Source organism: Oenanthe melanoleuca, chromosome 4 (assembly GCF_029582105.1).
Source record: "Oenanthe melanoleuca isolate GR-GAL-2019-014 chromosome 4, OMel1.0, whole genome shotgun sequence".
NCBI classification, from domain to species: Eukaryota; Metazoa; Chordata; class Aves; order Passeriformes; family Muscicapidae; genus Oenanthe; species Oenanthe melanoleuca.
The window spans coordinates 39438840-39451843 of record NC_079337.1 but is presented as its reverse complement, the minus strand read 5'-3'; the positions used below and the strand labels follow the sequence as shown (position 1 = coordinate 39451843).

The window sequence follows — 13004 nt, the reverse complement described above, 5'->3', positions numbered from 1 at the left end:
TAGGTGTCATGTGCAACAGAGCTTTTTAAAGAAAATAGGTTTGTAAATTCTTTGTCAACAACCTCCATATGAAACATCACATGGCACTGAACTTCTAGTTTCCTGTGTTTCCCCTATACATTATGCCTACTGAAATGAAAATTACAATTCTTTAACTACACTGATCTCACCTAGGAGAAATAGGAGTATCAGACACACAGTGTAGGACCAGAGGAGTCTGAGCAGGGGTTTGTCACCATTCAGAAACTCACTTAGTCAAATAAAATAAGCCTGGGCACAAGAATGTGACAGTGAATACATACTGGGCAAAAGGAGAGCTCTGAATAGACTGTAATTTCTACTCTGACTTACCTAGCCACATTAGAATTTTTCTATTTAAAAATATAATTATTCTAGTATATCTGCCAAAATATGTGTGTTTGAAATGGATGTACAGATTGCTGTAGGTCTAGGCATGTCTGCCTCAAAGCTTTGTCTGAGTGAAAATCCCATCATGGCATATTTGTGTTCATCTAGTTCTGCTGGAATCAGTGAGGCTACTTTGAAGTAAACACAGCACTACCTTGTAACTTTAAAAGTCCATTGACAGCTCTGTTGTCAACAGTAGTAACACATCTGCTTTTCCAGACTGAGGTTCATTCAGGGCATCACAATCAACCATTCTACCCTGGTAGAGATAAATATCTGCATTAAAAACAAGATAGTTTTAAGTTGTAACATGCCTGTCTCCCCCTTCAAATCTCATGTAAAATTTTTGATCAGAACAAAGCTCTGTGAAACTATATAACAACAATCTACAGTGCTCCTTTTGAATTCCCTCCATTAAAAAGTAGGAGCACAGAAGGATTAATCACATTTGTCCTCCTCATTCTATACACAAAACTGTCATCTTAAATCCTTCATTTAGGCCGCATAAAATTTAAAACATTTTGAGAAAAACAAGTTTAGAAGAACCAGTCTACTACTCAGTGATTTTTGTCAGGTAAGATAAGTCAGTTCAAGCAAGAGCCACATTAAAGAATCCATGTCAGAAACAGTAAGGGAAGCTGAGCAACAGCTTTTTCTGGTAGATTAGGCAGATATGAAGATATTGCAAGTGTTAAATATGGGCATCAAAGAATACTGTCAAACAGCAGAACAGGAGTAGGGGTGTAGGTGTGGCCAATACAACTTTTGCATCTGTTATCTTTTCACTTAAAAATAGTTGCTTTGCCTATTAAAATAAGATGCATTATATATGGGCAGATAAATCTCTCAAACAGAAGGTATGATAGCTAACAAGGATTGGGATAAATACCTTTTTATGATCAAGAATAATACTCAAAGTCTAATCAGAAGAACTAAAAATAATTTATCTTCTAGCTGCTTTTTTATAATTTTTAAAGTCAAAACATGCCTTGAATTTTCTATTTAATTTAGAATCTTGTTTAGTTTCACTTCGAGTTGAAAAAATCAGAAAAGTATTTGTGACTTATTTGGCAATTCTGCACTTAGATTTCTGCCTTCTTGATTTCAGTATATGGGAAGCACTATCAGAAATTTGGTGACTGGGTTGCTCTGAATAAAATGAAAACTATTTCAGTTGATCACAGAGATGGATCTCTTATCTGCAAAATTCAGCTGACGTTTTCTATGATGTTCAGCTTTGAAATCAATTCTAATGAAGGGGTGTATTTGGCATCACAACTGAGTTGTGAAGCCCCAGTGGGTTTTGTTAAAATACATACCTAAAACTAGAGTACAAATCAGCATGTGGGGTAGTGTAAAATTCTGCATTAGGTGAGTTCCCAAAATAAAGATGCCATGAGTTAAAATTAGAAATACAGGCTGCAGCTATATGTTTAAAAATATTTATTTTATGACTCAGATCTCAGTTTAAGACCTTGAAACTGTTCTAGCTAATGCCAAATATTATGATCCTTTTAGTGCTATATATCTCAGTATTTGCAAAGTTCACAATTTCTCTCACACAGAAAATTAACTTTCAGTATACTATGTAGGTATTTTAATTTTTAAAATTGTTTTATATCTGCAAGCTCTACAGGAGTTTGTTTAGGAGTTAAAATACTTTTGTACATGCAGCTTTTGGGTTGTATGTCAAGCTCTGTCCTCAAAGGATGCTCTCAGGCTGTAAATTATGCCTGCCAGCAGTGTTTAAAGCTGCCAGAGAAACTCAAAAAACAAATGCACCTAGAAAGGTTCAACTCTCCCTCTGCATCTGGGCTTATGTGTGTGAAGGAGAACAAAGTAAGATCAGGTAATCATCACCTCTTAAGAGGTAGAAAAGAAGAAATACTGTGCGTGTGGGAGTATCTGTGTCTAGCCAACATGTACAACATGTCACAGAGTATGGAAATATACAGCCCCGAGGGAGTTTGTGTGGTCTAAGTTAATGTGGCTTGCTATGTTTCTGCTCCTATTTCCACATAATTTCAGTGCCTATCTGTTGAAACTTAAGGAGCAAGCAGAAGTGTGCTGTGACTCACCAAGTGACATTTTGTAAACAGTCCTACTCAGAGAAAGGTTGAACCCCTTAAAAGTGTATATGACTATAGAAGCATTCAGGTTATTCAGAATTAGGGGTTTTTACATTGTTACAGTCTCAAGAGATGCTGCTTCTTTGTACCATACTGCAGATACAGGAGAAATAACTGTATCTATTTCAACAGAGAAATATGTATGTGTTAGTATGGAACCAACAGAGGTAAATCTTCTCCAAGTTTCTTATAAGAAATAATAAACTGATGAAGAATTCTGAACTGCATCTTCAGAAATAATCACCTGATATTTTATAAATTATTTTGTTCCTGGGTTCCTAAGTATCCTATTGTTCTAGATATCACTGTCTGAAACTGAGGTTGCAAAGCATTTGTTCTGTTACTTGAATTCTTCAGATGAGTTGAGCACTTGGTTTAGTCCTGATGTCCTGGAGGAGTAAAACATCTATAGCAGATGTTTATGAAAGTATTTCTTTTAATAGCCTTACAGCTGTAGCAATGTGCATCAAAGAAAATAAACCTGGAATGAAAAATTAAAAAATCTAAATCAATTAATCTAGTATATTTCTGAGTTTTAGGTATTGACCTAAAATATGTAGAGTGATATGGAGGAAAGAGAAAACCAATTTCAGCATTCTGGGGACAGATGTGAAGCAAAGAAAATTGAGCATGTGTTTTTTATTGTAAGTTCTGCATCACTAGTATTGCTTTAGACAAGGGCTAAAACTCCACCTCCTTTTACTGAGTTTAGAATAAGAGGACTAGGTATAAAAATGAGCATTGAAATATAATTTGCAACTTAGTTTGGACATTTTAAAATCGGCTTTTAATAATTACAAATAGAGGTATTTTTACCCATTTATGCAAATGTATGGGTGTAATTTGATTGTTGATTACTAAACTCTGCTATGTATTAACACAATGAATTTATTCACCTATCTCTGAGTCTCCTTATCTGTGTCTTGACTGTTGAAGCAAGGCCAGTACTCTGGTGTCATTAGTAACCTCACACCACTCCCCACAAATCTTGCATTAAAATGACAGATGACTGATTTTGAAACCCATACTAGGGTCACCTGTCTATATGAATTGGATACCAACTGTGTTCTTTAGGGCTGACATTTTACTGTTTGATGGAAGAGAAGCATTTCAAAGGACCAACAGAAAGCTGCAGCAGAAGGCTGCTCTTCAGACCTCCAATTCACATCAAGACTGATGACATTTATCTCTCTATATCTCAAGTATTGCTCCACAGCCCAAAACAGCCACATAGTCTAGCTAGTTTTTCATTAATCTATTTGGTTAAGTATTTGTTTGGCATTAAATCTGCCTGACTTCTGCTAGCAATTCTTGTGCTGTATCAATAACAAACCTAATCTGAAGCATGCTGGATGGAACCAGTATTAAAAGTTTTCTAGAATGCATTCAGCCTTGTCCTTCTCATATTTTTCACAGTGAAAAATATAAGAAAATATTAATCATATATGAGATTGCATGCACAGTGAAAAATATGGATTAGTAATAGCCAGTTTTATATGTTTGAGATTACCAGCATTCCATGGTTTTTAAATGTTGTAAATCAGTTTTCAAAAACAATGCTGTTTTAAATCACAATTTCAGCCACTTTCCCAGAGAGATGATTATACATATGAAAGTATTCTAGAGCCAGGCAGAATAGAAGTTCTACTCTACAAAGCCAAGAAGCTTCATGGGAATCAGTACCTAGAATTGCTGCATTCCTTCTGTCTGCATTGTACGAATAATAACTTTATCTTCTTTTTAAGAATTTGGCTTGATTAAATCAGCTATTATTTGCCAAACACAATTACTTAAATTCTTTAAAGTCTCAGTTTCATTAGCTCTCTGGATGCACCCTGAGTATCTGTCCTTGTGTTGTCCATCCCTTCTTTTCTCAAGCATTCTAGAAATCTTCTCCGTTCAGAGCCAGGTTTACTACATTTCTCAACTCCCCAAAATTTCCTGTTATTTTAATGATATAGAGATTCATTTACATATTGTGGCTTAGTCATATTTAACTTTTTTTGTGGGGATGCTGAGAGGATAAGTGGTGTCAAGAACTTCAGAGCTTCTTGTTGGCTCTGCCTCATAATTGCAGCATGTTCTCCTGGTTCCTGTCATTTTCTGGAGATCTTGATATGATCATGATATGAAAATGATCATGCATGATGATTCTATCTTCACTTTATGTACCTGTGAGGTGAAATTACAGTTTCTTAAATGTGTATATAAATGCACACATCTTAAATCCCTGATCTATTATGCTGTATAATCATCCTGATTTTTCATGGCATTATTTTTAATAGCATTCCATTGTTCTTTTGAAGTTTCCATTGTCAAATTAGTTCTCTGTGAAAATACTTTGTCCTTTTACAGTCATACACTCAGTTATTGATTATTTTAATTAAGAGCTAATCTGTTCATATTTCCTCTATGAAAAGATTAAGCTGGTGGGATATTCAACTGTAAATTTGAAACATTGCTGTGAATAAGATTTGGATTTTAAGCTGTTTGACTAATTTTCTTCACTGTTTTAGCTGCAGATTTTAACAGCAGCTTTTGCCTATTTTTATATACCTTAGAGACCCAGTGATGCCAAAGATTTATTTTTAATCAATTGGAACAGTTAATAGATATCTGTTCACATATATAAGATTCTTTTCTGTAATGCTTATTCATGGGGATGGTCCCATTGACCTCAGTAAGGTTATTTGTGTAAATTCTAGTTGATCTCAACAAGAATTATGCAACTGGAACCCCAGTGACCTCTTGTAAGTAGCATAATCTGGGTTGTGTTCCAAGTCTTCCATAAGGGCTTTAGAAGATATTTTCAGATTTTGGATTAAAATGCCAAAATGGCATTTTAATCTGATGGCTTGAAACATTTTTTGAATGATTAAAGACATCTGCCTAGTCTAAGCATAGGAAATAACCATATTACAGATAACAATATGATATGTATGACTGAATGTTGCTTTTTAAAGTAGTATTTACTACATATAGTGTCTTACTGCCCTCTGTTCTACATAAATTTAAAATCCCAGACACTCTTTCCCAGTAGCTATTCCAGATGTCCCAACAGTGAAACCATTAGTGCTGAAGTAGGCAGTATTTTGAATACTTAGGGATTGATGGAAAGCTTGTGGTTAATAGGCAGTATAGAAGGATTTGTGCAGCTGTTTAACAAGTATTAGATGCCAACATGCTTTAGTTCAAAAAGAAGTTGCAGATGCAAAAAGCAAGTTGCAGGACTAGTTTAAACTGGGTGCCCTGTGACTGATTTGAAATGGCAGAACATAAAAATGTCCCTGTACATTGTGTGGCAGTTTTCAGAAGCACTTTCATGAGACTGTTCCCTTCTACTTTTAAGGAACTGTGCTGAATCCAAACAACTGACATGTATGTCTTGTTCTTGTGCTCCCAGTCTTTGTTCCCCAGATTTATACCAGTTACCCTAACAATCCTTTATGTCTTCTAATGTTGAAAAGACTTCTATGCATACACCTTATAGAGTAGGTTGACAGGGTGCTTCCAGGGTGCTTGGAAATTCTATTATCCAAATATTTTTATTAGAGAGGCAGTGGAGAAGATGTATTCAGTCACAAGAGGCAAAAAATTCCACCACAAATTACTTTCAGATCATATGAACATTCATTAATAGTGTTTCTGTATAGCTGGCAGTACTGCTCATCTTTATATTTCAGTCAATTTCAAAATGATACCTGTCTTTGACCAAAAAAAGTGTAACATTTACCAAGATCAGACTTGCAGATCCATTTTTACTTTGAAAACTACATACACATGACTTTCTCTAGCCTCATATTTATGTGAATAGTGTGAACCCTCTCAATGCACAATGGAGATCATTAATATATGCAGTACATTATGAATATTCATCCTCAGCACACTATGGTTTCTGGCATTGCTTCCACTAGTATTTTATGGATTCATTTCTTTCATGTTGTCCTACTCTAATATAGAGCATGGTTGATTTATTTCCTAATCTTTGTGAATGTGAACTTCCTCGGGTGGCTGAAAAACTTACACTTCTGTAATTCCCCTACACCCAGCAAGAGGCAAAGGAAAAAGTTCTTTACTCATTAAGTAATCTGTTTCTTTTCTTATTTTTTTTTTTTTTTTTTTCCCTCAAATCTCAGCTTGGAAACCAGAAAGTAACTGCCCCTGTGATGGAGGTAAATGCTTCACAGACACACAGACAAACAGCAACAGAAGCTTCTCCACTGCCTCTTCCTCCTCCTGTGGTACCAGTTAACAGATCCTCTTTCTCACCAGACAGTGGCACCCACCTAGTTCCGTACTCTTTGCCAGCGCTCGATGATTTGTTGCCTTCCCGCTCGTGTAGAGGCGCAGCCCCGTCCCCGCTCCCGTCCCCGTCCCTGTTCCCGCTCCCGTTCCCGCTCCCGCTCCCGTTCCCGGCTGCCGGCAGCGCTGCCCGCGGGACCCCGGCGGCCTCGGGGAGCGCAGGCTGTGCCCTGAGCGAGTGCTCCTCCCGCACGGCCAGCGAGTGCTCCACTGCCATCCTAGATGAGCTGCAGACTTGCAGCTATGACACCACTGACCGCTCTGAAACACCTTCCCCAACCCTGAGCCAGATGTCTGCTGTGTCAGATGGCACCGCCCTAACCAACACTGCTGCCACTTCTCATGTAATTATGATTCCTTTCTTCCTCCTCCGTTCTCTTCAAACAGGTTGTCAAAGGGCAACAAAAAGAATTCGACCTTGTCTGTTATCCCATTACACAGACAAGTATTTTCTTAGTAATTTTCCATGGCCACAGTCTGACTGTGTTTTGTAACAGTTGTTTAAAAAAAAAAAAAATCGTTGACATAACAGATTTGGGAGTAGGAAATTATTGTTGCACAATTGTGTGGTCAGCTAAGGTGTATCAAGCACTTTGCTTAAAAGAAAAGAAATTCAAGAATTACTTGCTCCAAATGTACTAAAAAGCAAGCATTCCATGGAGTTTGAAGAGATTTGTTTAAAATATTATTAACAGTTTACAGGTTTTTGGAGTCTGGACTACCATCATTTTTTATTTACACTGAGATGCAGATTTCAATAATGAAATTTATAAATTATTAGTAAATGTCGGCAGTATTTAATGCAGTTTTTTTTCCCAGCCATGACGACTGACTGCACAAAACTGGTTTTCTCTCCTCTAATTAACCTTTTCCTCTCCTAAGCACAGTTTCTTATAGGACTGAACTGCATAAATCATCTTGAATTGTTCAAGTGTCCTGTTACTATTCCCTTGGTTAAGTCAAGGGAAAAACCAGTATGGAGTTAGACACTTTATGCATACATTCACTTTTCTGTAGCTTAGCATACTCATATATGGGGAGAAAGAAGGTATGGAATCTGGGTCAAACCCAGATCACTTCTGATTTCTTTTGAGATTATCCACATGATTAAAATGAGTCAGAACAAAGCCTTCATTTAAATTGAGCAATTCATTGCTGAATTGCAAAACAGAGAGATGTTCTGAATCCAAAGTTTTACTGGGTCACAGCAGTGTTCAAACTTTGTACAAATACTTTAGCGTACAGTAATTTTTAAGCCCAAAAACAACAGTGTATGTGTGTGTGTATATATATATATACACATACATACATATATATATATATTTTAAAGTTTGATGTATAATTTATTTAAAGTACTTTGAGCCCAACCTTGCACATGATCACCTGGAAAGCCAATGACTGGTTGTCATTGCTCTGGATGCTGCTAAAAAATAGTATTAATAGCAGGCATGTAAAAGCTGTAATTCTTAACTACTGTTACACAGCTCAGAAAACTTTTTTTTTTTTTTTTTTTTTTTTTTAAGAATAGTTACTATGAATCTGCATACAATACAGTACTTGTAGCCAAGGACACCATAATCAGTATAGATTGGTCAGACAGAGTCACTACAGTACACTACCATTTGCTAGCTATGGGAAGCATGGAATATTTATATTTTCATGTAACCTACTTCTAAAATTGTCAGCTAACTGTATTTGTTTTCTTTGGACACCATTTTTGCAAGCTAAAGTGAACAGTTGGTCCTTCTTTCCTTTTTTGGGTTAGTCTTCCAGTAGAAGGCTGTGTAATAGTCTGACCAGCACTTTCTGTTTTAGACATGGCAGGGATGAGCATAAAGTTTGTTCACCATTAATGGGCAAAGCAAAACAAAGAGACTCTCACTCAAGGGCAAAAATCCCCAAGCAGTCCTAAGAGCCCCACAGAAATTAAACTGCTGGCAAAACCCAACTCTGCAGTATAGAAAAGTCATCATCTCCCACTCTCGGTATGGAAGGGCCAGATGGCTGAAAATGCATCCATGAAATGACAAAATGATGGGGAAGCTGGTGGCACACACGTGTTTTTAGTGGCTCTAATCCTGGAATGATCTTCATTCTCAGATTGCTAATGATTTTGTAGGTGAGAACCACTGGGAGAATGATAAAAGTAATATAAGATTGGGCCATGTACCACTGTACCTGCATAAGATATAGCCATGCTTTAAAGACTTTATGCCTACATTGGGGATGTTTGTTTATTTTTGAGTTTCTTAATGAGACCAGACAAAAATATTGTAAGAAAACTTCTAAGAAGAAGCAACAGCATCAGCAGGAAGAGCTGAATCAACAAAATTGACAAATATTCGAGGTAAAAGGCAGAGCTAAAGGTGAAACTGTGGTCAATTTTTTTCATCTTTAGTCACAGATTACAAATTCTTTGAAAACCTGCAGAATGACAATTGCAATTATTATTTGGGTCTATGTTTAGAATTGGAGTTAAAATTAGAGAACAGCTGGTTTTGTATTTTGATAGTATTCCAATTAGGAACATTTTCCCTATAAAATAATTTCCATGGGTTCTCCTTTTTTATGTAGTTTGAAATTGTGGAATCTAATGGAGACTTGGAAATGGAAGTAGACATTAAATTTTTGCTTTTTCCCAAGTTGCACAACTGTCTTGAGCTTCAGTTGATTCTGAGTATTTTAACCTAATTCGGTGTCTTGAGGACAGGTGTGTTTTATGCATCATCCTTGCAAAGAACTGCTCAGACAACCATAATGGGACCTCTTCTCCCTGTCTCAGCAAAGAGAAAGTTAGAAAGCAGCTCCAGTCCCAGATGGATGCCTTCTTGTGTTCTGATTCAGAAATCCAGAGAGCTACTCTTTCTGATGCTCAGGCAAATTGGAGGAATTTTAAACCTGATGCCTCATAGGAATTTTTATAAGATCTTGATTATCTTGCTGCAGAAGTAGGTGGCTCTACTTGCAGTGGAGGACAGGTTAAGTGTGCTGGAGAAAAAACATAGAGGTTGCTAGGGGAAGGAACATCATGAAAAATTATTATTTTCCAGTAAATTGGAAAATAGGTGCATTTTGGTTAATTAGGGGTTTTTTTCCATATTGTTTTCTTTTCCCAAAAAAGTGACCTAGGAAACAAAATGTCTAATTGATTAATAGGATCTTAAAGGATTTGATTTCCTTGTAAAATCTGGGAATAAACTCTGTTACCTGGACCTAAAGTATCACATTCTCAGATTGAAATGTCAGTAATTGCCAAATGATTCCAAGGGAAGAAAAGGCCTTTGAAACTCAGTAAACTATCTTTAACAGCTAACCCTGTAAACTGTGCAAGATGCATCAGATGAACAAATGAAAAAGCCACCTTCACAGACACTTTCCTAAAAGAGAAAATAATTAGAAACTAGGAAATTATAGCTGAGCTGAGATCCTCTCTAAGACCTTCAGAGGCAAACATAAAATTGTCATATATGAACATGCCACATACACATTTATGACTGATGTCCTTCAACCATTTGTGTCCTATTTTCATGATAATTTGTACTACTTAGTGTAAGTGCCTTACTGTTTAACTGAACTATTTGGTAAAGTCCTTCTCAGGAATATGTCAGTTTTTTATTACAGAAATTCATAGGAGTATCTTTCTAGTCTGCAAATAACTTACACCAGTTGTGCTCAGAGAAACAAAAGCCACAGTAAATGAGCAAGGTGTAAGGCTCTGCATGGAGTTGCACCCTGCCTTCCCTAGAAACAAGCTTTCCCACAAAGACAATATCTAGGAAAAGAGAATGGGTGAACACCTGAAGCAGAGGAGAGGTGGCTGTCCTCATCTTGGAACCTTACCTGAAAACATGCCTTAATACTTCTTGAAATGCTGTCTTTGACTTACATAGCTTTTCTATATCTCCAAAGCTGATTTTTTTTTTTTTTTTTTTTGGAGGAGAGGATCATGTAAGAAAAGCCAACTTAGTTTTGGTTCTAGAGTTTACTTAGAGAGGAGACTTTTAAACACAAAACTTTCAATGGAGACATCACCACAACAGAAACTTTTCAGCTCACTTCTGAAAACAGGCATCCTTAGAATGAGAAGCCCCTGAATGCATCTAGAAATTCACATGATGTCTGCACAGGACCCAGGATTGTTTTTCTCTTTTTGAAGATATTCAAAATTTCAAATCAATTCAGTAATCTCCAAAATACAAATGCATATAGAATTTTTATTTGTGAAATAGTATGCATTTTAATATGTTTTTATTTATACATTGCTGCTTCACATCTCTCATTAGATCTGCAGTATGTTTTAGTTCATTTGCTATATAAAATTAAGCAAAGTTTGTAGTTCTTCTAATTCAGATTTAAAGAACAGTTCTGCATTAAAGCATATGTTGCAGAGAGCTTGCCTTGCTTCTCTGCTGAAATATTCACTACCCTCTTATTTCATTCAATGCTTTCTCAGTATCTCAGTTTTGATTCTTTCAATAGACCCCATAAAAGTGATACAGCCTCAGTGCAGGGATTCTAAACCTGGGGGCAGATAGTTTCCTCTTGTGAAGTTCCTGTAGTGACTAAAGCCTAAATGGCTTTAGGTGCTTGCTGCTTAATTGCCAGTTTGCTTAGCTCTCCCATTTTTGATTTTGTTCTGTCATTTTGTGGTTGTGGGTTGTTGGTTTTTCAATTGGTGCTATTTATTTTTATTGTGATAGATTACATATCAGCATCCCACTGTCACTCCAGCTGGCTTCCATTTTTAAGAGAAATTTTTGTCATTCTTTTCAGCTAGTGCTAATGAGACTTTTCCCTTCAGTCTGCACAGAAGTTCCCATTAATATCCATAGTGCTTGAGCACGTTCACTAAGGGAATATGTCTCTTGGTGTGAGGGATCTGTGGCAGATAGCCTTTGTCACACAGTGTTGGGAGCTTTTGCTGCCATCTTCATTTTATATTGCTGTCAGACATCTGCAAACCTTGTTTGTGCCACCTTCATTCCCTTGACCATGATCTCTGTCACCTTCCCATGACAGCATGCATCACAGAGAGCACACAAGGAGAGGAGAGGGGAGGTACAAGGTACATAAGGAACACACTCTGCTCCCTTTGTGATAAGTTTTGTGTTTCAGTGAATGCAGATGCCATGTGTACCTGACAACTGGTAATTGTTGTTGGATGACAGTATTGCATCACTCTTTCTTTGGGATAGCTTTGTGTGTAGTTTAATGGGATATTGTTTTGTCTCTCTCAGGCTCAGATCACAGTGAATGGGAATTCTGGCACTGCTGCCAGCCCAGTGAGTCACTTTCAAAGGCCTTTTTCCCCTTCTTCAGCTTACTCTCCACCAGCTTCACTCAATTCCAACATTGTTATCATGCAGCATGGCAGGATGATGGGTAAGCCCCACACAGAATGTTTACTTTATACATTACACAACATATTCTGATTCATGTGGCAAAGATTGCAAACAATTGCAGAGTGCTTCGTGTCCATAATGAAAGTATTGTCTATTCATCTACCTTGGGAAATAAATGCAAAATAAAATAGCATTTACTGTTAGGTACAGTAGTGATCCTGAACTGGAGTTACTATATAGGTTTTATAACCCAGGTGTGTGAGCCAACCTCTTGCCAATTTTCTCCTGGCTTTACCAGGGGAAGGGTGTCTACCAAAATAGCTCAACCTGTCCCACCCTTTCAGATTTTGCTTAAGAAACCAAGGGCCCTTTGGCCACTTTATACTTTGCTCCTCCCTACAATTGTGTAATTCTTCAGCAGAAATACTGTTAACAAAGGGAGAGGCTCTGTGCTCTTAAAAACCTAAAGCCACACCAATCTAAAATTTGTTCATGTATTTTTTTAGGGCATTTTTAGTTTAAAAATTAAACACAAACCAAATACTATCAGCCATAGGCTCTTTGCCAATATAATCCCGTTTTGCCATGAGAATCATTTACTTGCTGCTTTTTCTACCAGAGTTGTGCATATTTTAAAGAGATTATACATGCAAAATAACTTGAACGTGGTCCCACAGCTCACATTTTTGTTGTGCTTGCAGGGAAATTAGGTGACAGTTCTTGCTCTGAGACATCTTAGACAAATGCTGCTTTCAGCATCATGATAAGTGCAAAAACTGTATACATGGGTTACTCCATATCACAGAATTCTAGGTTTTTTTAT

The 13004-nt window shown here is 36.9% G+C and overlaps 1 protein-coding gene across 5 annotated transcripts in view; it reads left to right on the top strand.

Moving 5' to 3' along the window:
- Nucleotides 1-13004, top strand: part of SORBS2 (sorbin and SH3 domain containing 2) — a 204180-nt gene that overhangs the window by 137151 nt on the left and 54025 nt on the right. For 4 of the 5 annotated variants that reach the window (XM_056489226.1, XM_056489223.1, XM_056489224.1 and 1 more), the window contains one exon: nucleotides 12077-12221. In XM_056489226.1, the coding sequence (XP_056345201.1) occupies nucleotides 12077-12221 (145 nt within the window). Of the gene's footprint in view, nucleotides 1-6673; nucleotides 7184-12076; nucleotides 12222-13004 lie in introns of all 5 variants that reach the window. The other variant, XM_056489219.1, reaches the window with a different exon arrangement.